The sequence below is a fragment of the Callorhinchus milii genome, unplaced genomic scaffold, assembly GCF_018977255.1.
Source record: "Callorhinchus milii isolate IMCB2004 unplaced genomic scaffold, IMCB_Cmil_1.0 Scaffold1, whole genome shotgun sequence".
In the NCBI taxonomy this organism is placed as follows: domain Eukaryota; kingdom Metazoa; phylum Chordata; class Chondrichthyes; order Chimaeriformes; family Callorhinchidae; genus Callorhinchus; species Callorhinchus milii.
The window spans coordinates 124,692,677-124,713,352 of NW_024704742.1; the positions used below are offsets into that span (position 1 = coordinate 124,692,677).

The 20,676-nt window shown below is 41.6% G+C and overlaps 1 protein-coding gene across 1 annotated transcript in view; it reads right to left on the bottom strand.

Moving 5' to 3' along the window:
• itga2.2 (integrin, alpha 2 (CD49B, alpha 2 subunit of VLA-2 receptor), tandem duplicate 2) overlaps window positions 1-20,142 on the bottom strand; it is a 78,151-nt gene extending 58,009 nt beyond the window's left edge. The window contains exons 1-2 of the mRNA XM_007892202.2: window positions 19,905-20,142; window positions 2,036-2,162 (exon numbers count right to left, since the gene is read on the bottom strand). Coding sequence (XP_007890393.1) covers window positions 2,036-2,162; window positions 19,905-19,950 — 173 coding nt within the window. The 5' untranslated portion in view covers window positions 19,951-20,142. The remainder of the gene's footprint in view (window positions 1-2,035; window positions 2,163-19,904) is intronic.
• Window positions 20,143-20,676: the final 534 nt, after the last annotated feature.

The window sequence follows — 20,676 nt, forward strand, 5'->3', positions numbered from 1 at the left end:
CAAACAATCAAGGATTGAAGTGACCAATTTATTATTGTTTTTTTTCTTGAGGGATTATTATCCCTGAAGGCATGGTCGAAGAGGAAGTTCTTCAGGCACAACCTGAAATTGGGAAAAGAGGGGGCAAGGTGAAGGAAATGAGGAAAGGTGTTTCAAAGCTTCGGGGCGTAGTAGCTGAAGGCATGGCTGCCGATGGCGGAGCGGAGGATTCGAGGAACGATGAGAAGGACAGAACCAGTAGAATGAAGGCAACGGGTAGTGCTATGAGGAGAGAGGAGGTTGGAGAGATAGGTGGGTGCCAAGAAGTGGAGGGATTTAAACACTGGAGTGAGGATCCTGAAGTCGCTCCGCTCTGTGACAGAGAGCCAGTGGAGTTTGGTAAGGACTGGGGTAATCGGGGTGCAGAGTTTAGTGCGGGTGAGAATGCGGGCGGCGGAGTTTTGGTTGAGTTGAATTTTGTGGATGGTGGAGGAGAGGAGACCGGCGATGAGGACATTTGAGTATTCTAGCGGAGAGGTGACGAAGACATGGACAAGGGTTTTGACAGCTTGTGGTGTGAGGTATTGTCGGAGACAGCCAATGTGATTCAATTCATTTTGGACAAACAGCTCCTCCATTGGCTGCATAATAATAATCCTTGCATTTGATATAGCGCTTTTCACGTCAGGAGGACGTCCCAAAGCGCTTCACAGAACACACTGTAAAGTGAATTGACTGTATATTTGTGGGCGAACGCGGCAGCCAATTGCGCACAGCAATGTCCCACAAACAGTCGTAGATTGAAAATGACCAATTTAATTATTGTTTTGGGTTTTTGGAGGGATTATTATTAGGCGTGTGGAGTAAGGAAACTTGCCCAAGGTTTCGCCCTGCCTGGAATTGAACTCAGGTCTCTCGCTTGCAAAGCGAGTGCTCTAACCACTGAGCTACAGGACTCCACCTGTATGACCTGAATGAAGCTAACCCTGCATTAGGTGTCAGCCAGGATAGTTAATGCCTGCGTTCCTCCATAGAAAAGATTCCAGGGGAGGATATGGTATGTTAGGTGATAATAAAGACCATTGATGTGGACAGAAAATGCAGTTACAACTTATCCTTAACAACAGGCTTGGGAGTAAACAACCATGCCTCCCCTACCCCCCAACTTTGAGAGAATGCTTTGCTCACAAACTCTGGAGATTGAAAATGACTGACATATTTTCTTTTAACAGGTGAGGAAACAGCTTGTTACATCTAATGGGAAAGGAAGCATAATCTACAAAGCAACAACAACAACAACAACAAGATTCCATTTATAGAGCGCCTTTCACGTCGGGAGCCCGTCCCAGGGCGCTGTACAGTTGGGTCAGGACCCGAGCAGGGGGGAAATGGTCAGGGTGAGGGGAGGGAAAGGAGGGAGCGAGGAGGGGGTAGAGAGTCGAGAGGGGAGCTGAAGGCACGGTCAAAGAGAAAGGTCTTGAGACCGGCCTTGAAGGAGGAAAGGGAGGAAGCAAGGCGAAGGCACTGGGGGATGGAGTTCCAGAGCCTGGGGGCTGAGAGGCTGAAGGCCCGGCCACCGATGGTAGGTGGGGATGAGGATCTTGAATTCGATCCTCTGGGGGATGGGGAGCCAGTGGAGGCGAGCGAGGGTGGGAGTGATGTGGTCGCGAAGCAGTCACTATCTTAACAACATATTGCCTATTGCAGCAATAAATTAATAATAAATTAACATTAACACATCATAGGCCCAAAATTCCTCCTAGTCTTAACGTATACAATGTTTGCGCTTTAAAAACTTAAAACTGAACATTCTTAATCGTGGATTCAGTCTCAGTTTGGAAGTCAGTTTTTTGTTTTAAGAGCCGACTTCCGATTTCAGATTGAATTTAAGAATTCAGCACAATCGCAAAAATTTTAGGAACAAAGTAGTCTCACAGGCAAAGACCAGATGAAAGATCAGGTATCACAGGTCACAATTCTCCTCCCCCATAAATATATGAAGGTAAATACCCACTCTAACAATGGTCACGTGGACTATCAAAATCAGTTCTCTTACCACTGGCCTTTGGAGTTTGAGAACTGCTGAATAGAGTAACCAAACTGACCATCTGCTGGGCCAGTATAAACCTGGGCTCCCTTCACATCGACATTAAAGGCCTGGGATGGCTGAAGCAGAAGAGTTCCTACAAATGAACAAAACAATATAAGTGCCAAGTAAAACCAAAATACACGTACAATTGCTGCTATATTAACAACAACAACTTGCATTTAGACACCCTCCCTCACACTTGGTAGCACCCCAGAGCACTAAAACAAATAGATACCGCAAATAACAAATAGTTACTGAATCTATCTGAGCACAATTGCATACCAATCAGGACGAGCGGTAGAGGCCAGGACATGCGACTCATTTAAGAACGTCTCAGATGGGATCTTATAGAGGTATATAAGATTTGAACTGGGATTGAGAAATTAAACATATTGTTCATGAAATCATCATATGAAATCATCATATAACTGAAAACCATAGTCTGAGACAGTACTTAATTATGACTGGTTTGGCTGTGACAACTTCAGCAAAATAGTTTAACCCTAATCAAGCTGAAGTCTCTGACCACTGCTATTGTTATTGCTGCTCTCTTATGCCAATATTTCGGGCATCCATACAAGACTTGCATAAAAGCAACGATTCAAAGGTGCCTTCAAAGCCTTCAAAGACATCCCAAGGACCACCAAAGTGTAGGTGGGCAAACTCTTGTACTGCTTTTGAGCTGGCATTGGAAGTGTTAGGTTTCAAATTGGAGCTTTTCAAAGCTGCTTTACAAGATAACTTAAACCAAGTTATTATCTTGTAAAGCACAACTCGAGTTCTGTTCCCATGGACCATAAAGTGGGTTCTCTTAGTGGAAGCCCAACATAGTGTCTCCATACAGGCTTTGGCTGCTACCATTATTCAGACCTTGGGTGGGGAATATTTCATCAACTCATGTTAACAACTGTTTTTAGGAATCCTGAAATTTTGACATCGCTATGATTTACTTTTGTAGCTCATCTTTGTTTGCAAAGTTTATTGTTCACCACTACATTTGTCAAGCACTTTGAGATGTTCTTTTTCATGAAAGATACTACAAAAATGCAAGTTGTTAGAATTTTGGCTTAGAGTTATGTTTGGTGTTCAGAAAAAGGTCAATTCAACCTCATGGTTAGATAAAATGTTGCTTCAAATCTTCATTTTATTGCAAACTCGAGAAATGTAACAACAATGCCATTACTATTATAATAATAATAATAATCCTTGTATTTTGTATCGTGCCTTTCAAGTCAGGACGACATTCTAATAGTCTATCACTTGTATTCTATAATAAATTTATATTCTATAATATGTTATATTAAGTCATAATTTAATATTCATAGCATTGTCATTTCCTGGATTGACAACACAAGTTAATTTTCTCTACACGTCTTATGCTGTTGCCAGTCTGAGTCTATCATTACCAAGTTAAAAAAAAATATTGCCTGCAAAATACATGGTAATCATTGTCATGCATGGTACACTTGATGGCAATTACCTGTTAATTGCTTTGAGAAATGTTGACATTATAGGTTCTATATAATAATAAGCCTTGTATTTGATACAGTGCCTTATCACGTCTTCAAGATGTCTCAAAGCGCTTCACAGAAAATATTATAAAGTGAATTGACTGTATATTTTGTGGCGAAACACGGCAGCCAATTGCGGACAGTAGTGTCCCAAGAACAGTTGTGGATTGAGTGACCAATTTTTTTTTTAAGGAATTATTACCCCCGGAAAAGCGATCCACCTATCAACTAACAACCGGGATCCTACTTATTGCTAGGTAAACAGAGGCATGTGGAGTAAAGAAACTTGCCCAACATTTCGCCCTGCCGGGAATCAAACCCAGGTCTCCCGCTTTGTGGAGTCCTGTAGCTCAGTGGTTGAGCACTCGCTTTGCAAGCTAGAGACCTGAGTTCAATTCCAGGCAGGGCGAAACCTTGGGCAAGTTTCCTTACTCCACACGCCTAATAATAATCCCTCCAAAACCAAAAACAATAATAAATTGGTCATTTTCAATCCATGACTGTTTGTGGGACATTGCTTTGCGCAATTGGCTGCCGCGTTCGCCCACAAATATACAGTCAATTCACTTTACAGTGTGTTCTGTGAAGCGCTTTGGGACGTCCTCCCGACGTGAAAAGCGCTATATCAAATGCAAGGATTATTATTATTATTATTATTATTATGAGGCGAATGTTCTAACCACTGAGCTACAGGACTCCACAACTTGCAGGACTTGCATATAAAATGCAAAGATTATTCATTAAACTGCAGTAAAGTGAAGGTCAAGGTGACGGTGCAGAAACAACTTTGTTTTCCAGAAGTTGAATTCCATCTTCAGGTCAAACAATTCCTCAAACATAGTGAAGCCATTTTTGATACTCTGTTCTCCCAAACCACAGGAAGCTATGGCTTGGAGCACAAGTACACATAAAATCAGCAATGTTCCAAAACACTCAGAAGCAGAGAACATTACTGCGAAGAGAGTGGCACATATGGAGTGAATTACAATAAACAATGGTTCACATCACAAACAGGGGATAATAATAATGATAATAATCCTTGCATTTGATATAGTGCTTTTCACGTCTTCTAGATGTCTCAAAGCGCTTCACAGAATATGCTGTAAAGTGAATTGACTGTATATTTGTGGGCGAAACGCGGCAGTCAATTGCGCACCCAGGTGTCTTGCTTGCAAGGCGAGCGCTCTAACCACTGAGCTACTGGACTCCACGCATAAAACGCACACAAACATACATGCACTAAACCACATACATATACCCACATACACGCAAACACATGAACACACAGATGTGCACAGATAGACAGAAGACTTGTTGGTTGGCACATTTCCCAAATACTTTAAAAGCAGCATCTCTTCTGACTTAGAACTGATTGGCAAGAGTAAATCAATATACACAGTGGACGTATAGTATCATACATTATGTCTCCAAAAAGTTTACTTGAATCATTTTGTTTTTATCATAACAGCATTGATAAGCCCTGCTCTTAACATGATGCAGGTCCAAGTAGAGTATGCTGGGTTACTAATTCCGATATGGAGTTTCTCATGTGATACTGTACTTAGTCAAAGGTTTTTTGGAAGTCCAGGTACATATGACTTCCAAAGTCAGTTTGAAATGAAATTTCCTCACAAAAGTCTTTTAAGTTTTTAATCACCCCAACATCTACCTCTTCTGAAGCCAGGCTGCCTGTCATTCATTAGATTATTTTTATACAGGGAATCTTTTGGAGTTTGATTCCATCATTTGTTCGATTATTACGGTCAAGCTAATGGTTCTGCAGTTTTCATATATGGTCCAATCACTTTACTTGGATAAGTATTTGTTTGCTTCTAGTCTATTAGAACCTCACCATTGGTGATGGACTCCCTCATTATGCCTATTAGTGGTTCACAAATCTCCGGTCTTGTCTCTTCAAGTAACATGTAGTCTCGACTTGCCCAATCTCTTTTTTTAACCTCTTTCTATTCAGACCATTCAGCCCAATGTCAGTTTTCTGCCTCAATCCCTCTTTGCCCATCTTGCCTTGCCCCTGTTTGCCCATCTTAAGATCTCACCTGAAGACTTTCCTCTTCAACTGTGCCTGTGGTCATTTCCCCTTTCTCCCCAGCTTGGCATCAAACTACACCATTGTTAAGGGCTCTGAGACACTATCCAGCTTGAAGGGTGCTATATAAATGCCAGTTGTTTTTGTTCTCCTTTGTAAAAAAAATGTTTTCTTAATCCACATTATTTTCCTGCCGATCCATTTTGGAGCTTCACTTGAGTATCTAACTGCCCCATCTGCTTGGGATTAATGTTTTTTTAAGGATATATAAGAATAAATAATAATCTTTGCATTTAGTATAACCCCTTATCACATGGTTGAAACATCTCAAGAACCACAACTAAAATATCTTAGATAACTATGAAATCACCCAATCTGCTCTCTCCTCTAGAACACAAATTGAAAAGTGTCTAAGACTCTAAAATATATGAAAACTGAGTCAAATTCAAATACAACAATAACTTGCATTTATACAATGCTCTGCATCTAGAATAACGTCTTGGATTGAAACACTTGGGATGATGTTGGGTGCAGAGCAAGGAGGGTGGGGTTTGGATTATAGAAATATGCCAAATATATTCAGATTTGAAGCAGAATGACAGCCTGTAGGAAGGTGGTGCTGTAACCAAGGTTCAATTTTACCCTAAGGGAAAACATGTTTTTTTCCCTTTATAAAGAAAATAATCTTGGTCACTCACTTCACGGCTATTCGTGGGGTATCACTGTGCACAAATTGGCTGCTGCTTTTGGATACAAAATACACAGTCACTACACTTTGCTTTATAGTACAATGCTTCTATCAGAATAATCTAGTAAAAACACTTCCATTTTTCAGTAATCCATACAATATATATGTATACATGTATGTAATATAACATTTATAAATCTGATTTTTTCCTTGTTTCTCAATTAATTCTAACAGACATGGCTGCCAAGTTCTCAGTCTTCTTGAAAAGTATTAATGGTGTTTAGGGGAACTGAACTTTCTTTACTGTTTCTTAATCAGCAGCACAGCTGATTTCCCTGACCATCTGGCTGGTTGCCAATCTTGGTCCAAACACAAACCTTAAATGTCAAAGGGAACCGGGGAGAGTCGTAAGAAAAGGGAACAAATCTGAACATATACGATTTCTGTTTGAAGTTTGCTCCATGTGAGTATGTTTTCTGCTGCTAAGATTTCACACTATGCACGTGCATTGCTGAAATGCACACACAATCAAAGCCTCTCCCATCTTAAAAATCTGATCTCATAATAAAGGTGACTGCCTGGTAGCACTCTCATCTTTGAGTCAGGTTGTGGGTTTAAACCCCATGTTGAAACTCTGAGCACATAATCTTGACTGACACTGCAGTGCTGATTGAACTCCTCCTGAGGTGAAAAGACAGATATAAATGTAAATTTGTATTATATGGTCTATCACCCTTTTACTAAAATAAATCTCTGCATTTCTCATTCTCTTTTGTTGTCCTTACTTTGACAAGAAACCCCTTATCCTTGAATAACAGTAATGAATGAATATGATAGCAGAACCGGGGACAAAAAGATAGTTTGTGAATAAAATTCTTGTCAACCTTGTTTGGGAAAATGCCTGTTGACTGACTTTGGTGCAGTTGTTCACTGCTAACTTCGTGAAGAGCAAGTCACAACTGGCCGTTGTTCACAGCTGCATTCAACATACATTTTTGGTCCTGCAGCATTCCAAAGAATATGCATCACTGACAAGATCAGTTATTTGGCTCTCAATTATTAACAGGCACCAAACGATCAACACACATAATAGTTGTTGCACATTGTTATTCATAGATTCATAGAATTATATAGCACAGAAGAAGGCCATTCAACCCATCGTGTCTGTGCCGGCTCGTGAAAGAGTTGTCCAAATTAGTCCCACTCCCCCACTCTCTCCCCATAGCCCTGCAAATTTGTCCTCCACAAATGTCTATCTACTTCTCTCTTGAAAGTTATTGTCGAATCAGCTTCCATCACCCTTTCAGGCAATGCATTCCAGATCCAAACAACTCGCTGTGTGAAAAAGTTTCTTCTCACCTCCCCTCTGGTTCTTTTGGCAACTATTTTAAATCTGTGTCCTTTGGTTACCGAGCCACCCTGTTTATCCTATCAAATCCCTTTATAATTTTGAACATCTCTATTAAATCTCCCCTTAAGCTTATCTGCTCCAAGGAAAATAATCCTAGCTTCTCTAGCCTCTCCTTATGACTGAAGTCTCCCATTCCTGGTAGTATCCTGGTAAATCTCCTTTGCACCCTCTCCAATGCCTTGACATCCTTCCTAAAGTGTGGTCCCCAGAACTGAACACAGTACCCAGAGCTGAGGCTTAACCAGTGTTTTATTTGTGGAGTCCTGTAGCTCAGTGGTTAGAGCACTTGCTTTGCAAGCGAGAGACCTGAGTTCAATTCCAGGCAGGGCGAAACCTTGGGCAAGTTTCCTTACTCCACACGCCTAATAATAATCCCTCCAAAAAAACAAAACAATAATTAAATTGGTCATTTTCAATCTACGACTGTTTGTGGGACATTGCTGTGCGCAATTGGCTGCCGCGTTCGCCCACAAATATACAGTCAATTCACTTTACAGTGTGTTCTGTGAAGCGCTTTGGGACGTCCTCCCGACGTGAAAAGCGCTATTTCAAATGCAAGGATTATTATTATTATAAAGGTTCATCATAACCTCCTTATTTTTGTATTATATGCCCCTATTTAAAAAGCCGAGTATTCCGTAAGTTTTTTTAACAACTTTATCTATCTATCCTGCCACCTTTAAAGATTTGCTTATATGAACTCCCAGGTCTCTCTATTCCTTCAACCCCTTTAAGATTGGACCATCCATCCAGAATTTTAGTAACTTTGCTTCTTTTGGACACCTTTGACACACACAAACACGCACACAAAATATTTCAGAACCTTTTACAAATTAAGATTCATTAGAAATTAAATAAATGTGATTATCTTGGCAAATGTGTGGACTCGAATTCTAGGTGATGTCATGTGTAACACCTTTGGCAATTAGAATAAGGGAAAACTTCCTAGTGACTAACATCACCAAAAGTGTTGGTTGTAACAGTGACTGTGGTAATACTACTGCTAATAATAATATAATATTCCTTGTATTTGGTATAGTGCCTTTCACACCAGAAGGACATCTCAAAACATTTAACAGAACTCACTATAAAGTGTAGTAACTGTATTTTTGTAGGATGTGGTGGCTGCCAATTTGCACACAGCAATGATTCTCAAATAGCCATGAAGCAATAGAAGGGATATTGCAATTCTATGACTAACAATGTTAATTTTATAACAATAGTGTTGATTAACAGAGCACATTTGAACAGTGAGTGTTTGGCTCTCTGCATGCAGTGACTGGTCTACTGCAGGTGGCTGACCAGGTGCATTGTATAGTGTGGTTAGAAAGCTGTGCTTCAATTATTGCCTCCATTAATGCATTCCACAGAGATTGGATTGATACCTGCACAGCACAGTAATATCCAACTTAAAGCATCCTACCCATTAGAGCTAAGGTTGAGGACATACATATACCTTTGAGTCTTATTAACGTTTTAATACGTATTTTACCAAAAATAGAAGGGAACCTGGAGGCGAATGTTATTGAGGAACTTAAAAGAAAGGAACATCAGTAAAGCGATAGTACTAGAGAAATTGATAGGATTAAAAACCAATAAATCCCCTGGATCTGATGGCCTGCATCTGAGTTTTTTTTAAAGAGATGGCTGCAGAGATAGTCAATGCTTTGTTTTTGATCTTCCAAAATTTCCTGGATTCTGGAATTGTTCCCAGTGATTGGAGAGTCACAAACGTAACGCCGATACTTAAGAAGGGTGGGAGACAAAAAATGGGGAACTATAGGCCAGTTAGTCTGACATCGATGGTAGGGAAAATTCTAGAGTCTTTAATTAGGGACGTCGTCGTGGGGTACTTAGAAAATCATAACATGATTAGGCAGAGTCAGCATGGCTTTACGAAAGGGAAATCATGTTTAACAAATCTTATAGAGTTTTTGAGGATATAATTAGCAGGTTAGATAGGGGGGAACCACTAAATGTGGTGTATTTGGATTTCCAGAAGGCATTCGACAAGGTGCCACATAAAAGGCTGTTGGATAAGATTACAGCCCATGTAATTAAGGGTAATATATTAGCATGGATTGGAGAGTGGCGAACGGGAAGAAAACAGAGAGTAGGGATAAATGGGTCCTTCTCAGATTGGCAGAATGTGACTAGTGGAGTGCCACAAGGATCAGTGCTTGGGCCTCAATTATTTACAGTCTATATCAATGATATAGTTGAGGAAATAGAGCTTAACATATCTAAATTTGCTTATGATACAACAACAACAAGATTCCATTTATTGAGCTCCTTTCACGTCGGGAGGACGTCCCAAGGTGCTGTACAGTTGGGTCAGGACCCGAGCAGAGGGGAAATGGTCAGGGTGAGGGGAGGGAAGGGAGGGGGCGAGGAGGGGGTAGAGAATCGAGAGGGGAGCTGAAGGCACGGTCAAAGAGAAAGGTCTTGAGACCGGCCTTAAAGGAGGAAAGGGAGGAGGCAAGGCGAAGGCACTGGGGGATAGAGTTCCAGAGCCTAGGGGCTGAGAGGCTGAAGGCCCGGCCACCGATGGTAGGGCGGTTGGGGCGGGGGATGTGGAGCAGACCGGAGCCAGAGGAACGGAGGGTATGGGCAGGCAGGTAGGGGGATAGTAGGTCGGAGAGGTAGGAGGGAGCAAGGCCATGAATGGCCTTGTAGGTGAGGATGAGGATCTTGAATTCGATCCTCTGGGGGATGGGGAGCCAGTGGAGGTGAGCGAGGGTGGGAGTGATGTGGTCCCGAAGCCTGGTGCGGGACAGTACACGAGCTGCAGAGTTCTGAATGACCTGCAGCTTGTGGAGGGAGGTGCCGGGAAGGCCGGCGAGGAGAGAGTTCCCATAGTCCAGTCTTGAGGTGATAAAGGCGTGGACCAGAGTTTCAGCAGCGTGAGGGGTGAGGTAGTGCCGTAGTCTGGCGACATTCCGGAGGTGATGGAAGGCGGTGCCAGTTGTGGTGCGGATATGAGGGAGAAAGGACAGCTCAGGGTCAAACAGAACACCGAGGTTCGTGACTGGCTTTGAGAGGTGGAGAGTGCAGCCTTGGATGCTGATGCTGTCAGCGCCTGAAGTGCAGAGGCGCTGACGCGAGCCAATCAGGAGGACCTCAGTTTTGCGCACGTTGAGCTGGAGAAAGTTACAAAGAATGCAAAGGGAAATAGATAGGTTAGGTGAGTGGGCAAGAAGGTGGCAGATGGAGTATAATGTGGGGAAGTGTGAAGTTATTCACCTAGGCAGTAAAAATAGAAAAACAGATTATTTTCTAGAGGGAGAGAGACTAGGTAGTGTTAGTGTTCAGAGGGATTTGGATGTCCTGTACACCAGTCACAAAATGTTAGTATGCAGGTACAGCAAGGAACTAGGAAGGCTGATGCCATGTTGGCGTTCGTTGCAAAAGGGTTAGAGTACAAGAGTAGGGAAGTCTTGCTGCAGTTTTATAAAGTCTTGGTGAGACCGCACCTAGAATATTGTGTGCAGCTTTGGTCTCCTTATTTAAGAAAGGACATTCTCGCCTTAGAGGGTATGCAGCGTGGATTAACTAGGTTGGTTCCTGGGATGAGGGGATTGACCTATGAGGATAGGTTGAGTAAACTAGGCCTATATTCTCTAGAATATAGAAGAATTAGAGGTGATCTTATCGAAACCTCTAAGATTCGTAAGAGTCTTGACACAGTAGATGCCGTGAGACTGGTTACCCTGGTTGGAGAATCTAAAACTAGGGGTCATAGTCTCAAGATTAAGGGTCAGCCTTTTCAAACTAAGTTGAGGAAACATTTCTTCATTCAGATGGTAGTGAATTTGTGGAATTCTCTACCCCAGAAGGCTGTGGATGCTCAGTCCTTGAACATATTCAAGACTGAGATTGATAGATTTCTAAAGGATAGAGGGATTAAGGGATATGCGGATAGCGTGGATAAATGGAAATAGGATAGAAGATCAGCCATGACCTTATTAAATGACGGAGCAGGCTTGAGGGGCCAAATAGCCTACTCCTACTCCTACGTCTTATGCTCTTATGGTTCAGACAGACAACTATCAACAGTTTGTTGAATTGCTGCAAACCTGCCTGGATTTGCCAGGTATGTCCCTGCAGTCTCAATAAATCCCTAGGAGACCTGTGTCTCTCCCCCACAAAGATTATACAACTAAAACAAAAGCTATGTACTGATTCCAACTTCCCCAAAACTCTGCCTCCTGTAGCCTCACCTACATCACAAAATATACTCCCACAAAATATATCATCAATTCACTTTGCTGTATATCCTGTGAAGCGCTTTGAGACGTTTCGAAAATGTGATAAGGCATTAATTGTATCAAATGCAAGGATTCATTTATCAAACTTTGCATATCCACAACCCAGGTTGTCGGCAGGGTCCACTGGTTCCCAATCTCCCAGGGGACTGATTTCAAGGTCTTCATGTGAGAATCACATCTATAAATACCTTTGCACTCTAGCATCACGCTATCTCTCTGATCTCTTCTTTTCCTACTAACCCTCGCGCTCCCTCTGCTCAGCTTACTTGGGCTTGCTATCTGACCCCCATCCTAGCCAGTGGCTGAGCCTTTAGATTCTACGCTCTTAAACTCTGCAATTCCCTCCCTTTACCCCTTTGTCTCACCCGCTCTGTATTTACCTTCAAGTTTTGCACTAAAACGTACCTCTTCAACCATGCCTATGGAACCCCTCTTCTGCCCCCCTCCCCTCGTCTCAGTGTCCAACCCAGTTGGGAAGGTGCTCTGAGACATTATCCTTCATGAAGCGGCTGTATAAGTGCAACTTGCTGTTGTCCCTGGAAAGGAAAGTAGAGCTTTGGACTTGGAATGAGAAAATTCTGGTTGCATTTTTTGGTGGGTCAATTCAACCCTTATAATGATAGAATTGTTAAAATAACAGCATAGAAGCAAGATATTCGTCCCATCAGGTCACCATTAAGTTTTCCATGGCCTTGCTCCTTCTTACCTCTGTGACCTGATAACCCTTTATCAAACTTGTCCACTCCCCCTGTTCAAAGGGGTCCAGCCTGCTCCACGTCCCCCACCCAGTCCACCCCACCATCGGCGGACGGGCCTTTAGCCTCTCTGCCCCCACCCTTTGGAACTCCATCCCACATTCCCTTCGCCTCGCTCCCTCCCTTGCCTCCATCAAGGCACATCTCAAGACCCTCTTCTTCGACCAAGCCTTCAGCAACCCTCCTACCCTCCACCCTCCCTGATTCCAAACACCCACCCACCCACCTCCCGCTCGGGTCCAAATCCCTGAATGTTCATCACCTTGGGATGTCCTCCTGATGTGGAAGGCGATTTACAAACGTAATTGTGTATTGAATTGTTTGCAGGTGGTAGTTTCCATTTGCTCATGCCTCCATAAAAACACTTGGTCTCAAAACAGTACATGGATTCTCATGTTGCAAACTTTACTTCATATCGTCTAATCTTATTTCCGTTCTCTTTCCTTGTGTCCTTTTATATTGCTGTTATGTGCCCCCCTTAAAGTTGGTTATAGCTCTAGCTTCAATAAGCACTTATGGCGAAATATTCAATGTTCTAATAACTCTTTGCCTGAAAATAACTCTTCCAAATCTCCAACAAATCTCCCACAAAAGTGCTGTGCTCTGAACCTTTGAGTTGCAATTCCGGTAAGATAGCTGCTATATCTTGTTATCAAACATATAGTGCTTATATGTTCAAACACATAGCTCCAATTTTAATGGTATTCTGTAATGTAAGGAAAATATGGCAACAGGGTAAAGTTAATACAGTGATGGTTATCTCACCAAAATTATTTCTATTTCCTATAACATTGAAAGCATCTATTCAGGATTGGGTCTAATTTTATGATATTTCTTTAAGAGATTAGTTTATAAAATATCTTATTGGAATTCCCATTAATCCGCGGGAATTCTTGTGATCTGTATAGATCTAAATCCCTCCATAACAATGAAGGGATTAGTGCTGCACCAATTGATAGATGACGATATATTACCACTATTGCCATTGCTTATTCCCAAAATAGCATTGCAATGAGACTGGCCTTTTTTTACACAGTAACGTAGCAAGTAATGACAAATAACAAACTCCTTCAAATTTAGCTCATGCTTGATTTGAGTCTGCACAAGGTAACCGTGGCAACGTGAATTCCAGTAAGAGTTGCTATTGAAACAAACAAAGACCGACTCTGAAATAAATGAAAGGGCATAATTGTGACAGGAAAGGTTCTCTACTAATCATTAACAGCACTGGCCAAGGAACAAAGGTTTCCTATACCGAAGTTAAAAACTTTACAAAAATGTTGAATTAAATACTGTTGGTTACGGCTTAGGAAACAATAGCAATTTAGACAATTGGGACTGTGGTGGATAGCGTCTTAAAAACAGGAAACTACAGAACAGAAGGAAGCCCTTCGGTTCATTGAGTCCCCACTAGCTCACAGAACATGGAGATCAATTTATTCCCACTGATGGCCTTATCCCCATACTCTTTCTTGATGATTCCATTAATTTTGCCACTGACACAACCCACCAGCACTGTCCCTCCTTAATTACTTTGTTCGGTCCGAGATACTCTGAGATTCTATCTCGAGTAAAGGGCACTGTAAAAATGCAAGTTTTTGCTTTAGGAAATTGAATGGAGAATCTGATCAGATCTCTCCTTCCAGATATTGTAACTATATGATCAGAAGTATGAACAAGACATTTAGGGCCTCACTCAAAACCCAATTTATGAATTGTCCAAAGACATGCACGATCATAAACATTAAAACAATGGTTTTAGCTAAGATAAGTTAACGCGGCAGCCAATTGCATACAACAGTGTCCCACAAACAGTCATGGATTGAAAATGACCAATGTATTATTGTTTTGTTTTGGAAGGATTATTATTAGGTGTGTGGAGTAAAGAAACTTGCCCAAGGTTTTGCCCTGCCTGGAATTGAACGCAGGTGTCTCCCTTGCAAGGCGAGTGCTCTACACTGAGCTACAGGATTCCACAAAGATTACTGCTTCGTGATAGGAAAAACATCTTTATTCAGAGTTATAAAAGTTTAAAATAATTTACCATGCAAAAAAGTGGGAAAGGTGGAATATATATTGTATATATATATATATATGTCTATAGAACTGTCGGTCTGGTTTGGATACTTGTAAGTATGGTGATCGGTTTCGATCTGCATGTGTTTAACACTCACTTGACCAAAAAAAACACTAAACACTTGTTGCAGTGTTGCAGAACTATATCATACACTACGATTTGGCTTGCAACAACGCTATTAATATAAAAAGATAGAATTTATTTTCTGGATTACATCTCAGTTCATGAAAAAGCATACTGTCTGCCCAGAAACAAAGATTTTTCCGTACGTTATAGGGTGACAGTAAAAGCCTTGTGTTTGATTTCCCTCTGATGACACTTGTCAAGATGAATGTTCCAAAAAAGAGATTTAACATGCTATGACCAAGGTTGAAATAAGGTTATTTTATGCTAACATAAAAGAGGAGACAAGGAAATGATCATCTTTGTGCACTTGCCAAAGATTACGTTTGACCACATTTGTCAATTGGACAAACACATTCATAATAAGAAACACAAAGGAATAAATGTTACCTTGAACCATGAAACAAAATACCAGGGAGTAGTGTATGAGTACAAATGTACATTGTCACTGACTAAAGTTCTGTCACATGACAGAACATATATGACCAAAGTTCTGTCAGTACTGTATCTTATTCTGGACTGAAAATATCCTGAGCCACTAACAAAAGAGCATACTAAAGTAATAATAATAATCCTTGCATTTGATATAGCGCCTTATCATGTCATTGAGATATCTCAAAGCGCTTCACAGAATATACTAAAAAGTGAATTGACTGTACATTGTGTGCGAAACAGCTTGTCTTACCAGTTTTACACAGAAGCAAGCAGCACTTTGTGTTAAAGAGTGCTGGCATCTCTAGTGTCAAACTGCAATACTGTAGTCTATACTGTAGTGTATTGTGTATTGTGCAGGAGCTTGTGTGGTAACTCAGAAATAGGATAGTGGGGGAGGGGAAGAGGCCAGTGGAATGCAAATCCCAAATCTGAAAAGCTTTTGATGCATCTTTTGAAAGTTTTCAGATGGGAGACAGACCTTCTCACTTCACACACATGTGAATGCTAGGATACAGAAGCATTTTTGACTTTAGACAAATATCAGAGAAACAAAATAACTCCTCCCTCCTACTTTCATCTTCGTATATACAGTACTATAATGGAAGTGTTGTCCTTCAGATGAGATAACAAACCGAGGACCAGTCTGTTCAAGTGCACATTAAACATCTTATGGTACAACTCGAAAAGCTAATTGTGTCTCTCTTAACTTCTGGAAAATGTTTTTCCGAATAAAATTGGTAATTCTATGCCTGTTTGTGGGATATTATTGTGTGCAAAGTTACAAAATACACAGATACTACGCTTTATAGCAAATTATTAATATTTTATATTGTAATGATCTTCCCAATTGGTAAACAGTGCATATATGTTTTTTTTCTTATTACTTACAGATTCATATATAACAATCATTGATGTAGCTATATAACGTTTTGAGTTCCCTCAACGGTTGTGCGTCAGTTTGGCTCAGTGATAGCACTGGTTGTGGGTTCACGCCCCCCTCTTTTGGGACTTGCAATCACATAGTCTTAGGTGATGCTCCATTGCAGTGCTAGATGTGTGCTGCATTGTTGGAGGTGCCATGCTTCAGATGAGACGTTAAACCGAGGCCCCACTTCCCTGTTCAGTTGGATGTTAAAGATCCTCTGCGGCGCTATTCAAAACGAGAAGGGAGTTTCTCCTGGTGTCCTGGCCAACAATCCCCTAACATAAAATTGGTCATTCGTTTCATCGCTGTTTGTGGGACACTGCTGTGCGCAACTGGGCTGCCGCGTTCACCTACAAATACACAGTCCCTACACTTCACAGTAAATCCTTCGCCAGTAAATCCTATGAAAGAGGTTATACCACATGCAAGAGTCACTATTATTGAATTGTAAAAGCATAGTTCAATAATAATAATAATAATCCTTGCATTTGATATAGCGCTTTTCACGTCAGGAGGACGTCCCAAAGCGCTTCACAGAACACACTGTAAAGTGAATTGACTGTATATTTGTGGGCGAACGCGGCAGCCAATTGCGCACAGCAATGTCCCACAAACAGTCGTAGATTGAAAATGACCAATTTAATTATTGTTTTGGGTTTTTTGGAGGGATTATTATTAGGCGTGTGGAGTAAGGAAACTTGCCCAAGGTTTCGCCCTGCCTGGAATTGAACTCAGATCTCTCACTTGCAAAGCGAGTGCTCTAACCACTGAGCTACAGGACTCCACAATATACATCTCAGACATACAGACCAGGAATGACCTGCATTAAACTCCACAAGCCTATCACCCCCATCCTCGCCAGCTCCACTGGCTCCTCATCCCCAGAGGATTGAGTTCAAGATTCTTGTCCTCACTAAATCGCCTCTGGGCATCTTCCCTCACCCTCCCTCTCTCCCCCACTGGCCTGTTCGGATGCAAACCCTCAACTGTGCAGCGCCTTGAGATGGCCTCCCGATATGAAAGCTATTTAAATGCAATTTAGTATTTCTGTTGATGTTTAATATTCACCTGAATAGGCACAAGCAGAATCTCAGTTGCACCTCTGCCGAGACAGCAGTCTCCAAGTACTACAGCAGAGTGTCAGCCTAGACTTTGAGCTCCGTGTGCCAATATGAGGTTTGACCCACAACCTTCTGACTTAGAGGTGAGAGTGCTATCAAGTGAGCCAGGCTGACTCACTGAGACAGGCTGAGACAACTGCAGGATCTCTACAATTGCTTTCAATGTCTCTGGAAGATCACCCAGGGCTTGTGCTCTTGATGAGTGACTCCTGTTGGAATGTGTGTCGGGATTGCGTGGGGAAGGTCAATCTGAATTCTGATGTCACTCCCTCTCCTTCCTTACCACACAACTTCTGAGCTCACACATTAACAATGGCTACTTGGGCAGGATATCAATGACCAGCTGGTTACTATGGAAGCGAATGCAGGCATGAGTCAAAAAAGAATAGAAGAAGGGAGAAAATTTAAGAAAATTATGAAAATAGCACTAACTTCTCAGGACAGCTCGCAATACCTCAGACCAAGGCGTAATGTTAACTATGCAGCTTACTTGTGTGAAGCACTGGTCAACCATCAAAAACAGCTTAGGTTCCATTTGAACCTCAAGGATTCCTGGTTATTCTCCCTCCTCTAATTCCCTCCCCCACCCACAATGAGAGTGGAGGGTAGAGGCGACACACCAGAATTTGAGTGCAGAACCTTTGTTGTCTTGTTTCTCTACTATTACTATATTGTTACTACTCATCATTCCCACTCCCTCTTTGGGTGCCCAGTCAATACTGTAAAGCACTTTGGGAAGTTCCCCCAACATGAAAGGTGCTATGTAAATGTAAATTTTTATTGAATTGTAGGTATGCTAATGCAAGCTATTAGTACACCTTTAATATGGAGGTAATATTATAAATAACATAGAGTCTTGCCATTACCTGAAGGCAATAGAACTTCTTGTCACACTCCCATTTGTAACAAGAGCAAACACGATCATGAATCAGTGACTTTCCACACACAAGTTGTGCCTCTTATTAATTCAGGGCCAATTCACAAATGCAAAAGCACTGTTCACTGGCAAATATATGGGATTATGTTGCAGTACATGACTGTGTACTGTGTTTGTTTAGCGTTTGTATGGAGTTTGTCTAACAAGCTTGTGTTCTGTGTTTTCAAGCACCGCAGAAAACAAATCCATACCAGACCAAAAAAAATTCTCTTGTAACTTCACCATGATTTACCAGCTATAAAGCTTAAAAGAGATCAACGAGAGAGAGAGGGTAAAATGAAAGATACATTCATCAGCTAGCTCTGTGTTGCCAACTCACGCCTCCCACTGAATTTGTAGTCGGGTTTAAATCTTTCCCAAAAAAGCTGAGATCAGCATTTCAGAACTCAAAATTCCACTGTGCAAACAATCCTATTCACACTGAGCTCCACTACTGTTTATGGATATTCAGTTGCAGCCTGACAAACAGCGACAGATATATTTAAGCTCCATTATGATTAAATATACAATGAAGCACTTAACAAAACACTCTTGTTTTTAAGGCGTTCATTTTCTTTTCAAAGTTACGCTGCAGTTAGCCATTAATAGAATAGAAAACCTGAAGCTCATTGATAGGTAATAGATCAACATGGAGAGAGAGAGTGTGAAAGATGGAGAACCCTCCCAAAATTTCCATCCATATTCATCTCACTCAGAAATCCATCTCCTGACTCCAAGTGGAGTCCTGTAGAGTAGTGGTTAGCATGATCACCTGGCAAGTGATAGGATCCAGGTTTGATTCCCGGGTGGGGCAAAACCTTGGGCAAGTTTTGTAACTGCACATGCCTGTGTTTACCTAGCAGTAAGAACCTGATTGTTAGTCGATTGCCGTATCGCTTTCCAGGGATAATATTCCCTCAAAAAAAATTGTTTACTCAATCCAAAACTGCTTGTGGGACACTACTGTGTGCAATTGGCTGCCGTCCACAAAATACAATCAATCTATTATAAAATATATTCTGTGAAGCGCTTTGAGATGGTTTAAGGATGTGATAAGGGGCTAAATCAAATAGAAGAAATATTAAGTTATAAAGCTGTGTTCCATTCTGTTAATCTTTAACTGTCGATGCATAGAAATACAGAGGAATATGAATTTGGAAAGAGTATTCAATCACACATCAGCAGGCACAGTAATATGAGTCAAGACCAGACACAAAGCAAAGCTTTTTTTCCTATCCGCAACACCAGAAGTTTTGTTTTTGTAAAAAAAAGTTGTCATAATAATAATAATAATCCTTACATTTGATACAGCACCTTATCAAGTCGTCGAGACGTCTCAAAGTGAATAAACCGTAAAGTGGACTGACTGTGTATTTTGTGGGTGTCACTTTTAATACGAACCTTTAATGTGGATTACAGCCAGATATTTTAAAAAATATAGTGTTCAATGTGCCCTTACGTTAAACTTTCCCCAGCAGCCTTTCCCCAGACTTCAATGCACTAAAAACAAGCATAACAGGTACAAACAGGTGACTTTCAGACAAGTCTCAGATCCTTACCGTGTATGAGGAGTAAGAAACAAACGATTCTTCTGTTGCGACCCATAGCTGCAATGTGAGCTCCAGCAGATTAAAGATCTCTCTCTCTCTCTGTCTCTCACAGCACAAGAGGAAAATAATCTGACGTCCTGGTTTTGTATGTTCCTCCTGCTGCCTCCACCTCACCTTTTGCTGCCTCCACCTCACCTTTTGCTGCCTCCACCTCACCTTTTGCTGCCTCCACCCTCACCTTTTGCTGCCTCCACCCTCACCTTTTGCTGCCTCCACCTCTCCTTTTGCTGCCTCCACCCTCACCTTTTGCTGCCTCCACCTCACCTTTTGCTGCCTCCACCTCACCTTGTTGTTGGCTTCACTCACTGTCTCTCTCTGTCTCTCACTCTCTGCTGCTTCTCTCCTGTTCTGACACTGCTCTTGGTGTCATGTTAACCGCACCTTCTCAAAACGTTTATCACAGAAACTAATTTCGAGGAAGGGCCAACCCCTTCCTTACACTCACTCACACACACACCACAGGAAATGGGGATAATAATAGAGCAGCTACTGTGTGGGATTTGTGTGTTGCTGCTGTCTCATTCTGGCTCTCCCCGACACACACGAATATCAGCAACATTCAAGGACATCCTATCAAATAACTGGGGATATTTGGTCTGGATGCTTTATTATGCGATCTGCAATGGACCTTAAACACTTCTGTTCTTGACGCCGATTGTTAGAGCAGCCCAAACAAGTCACATTTTCAGTGTTGCATATACAAAGTGAGAATACTCCATGT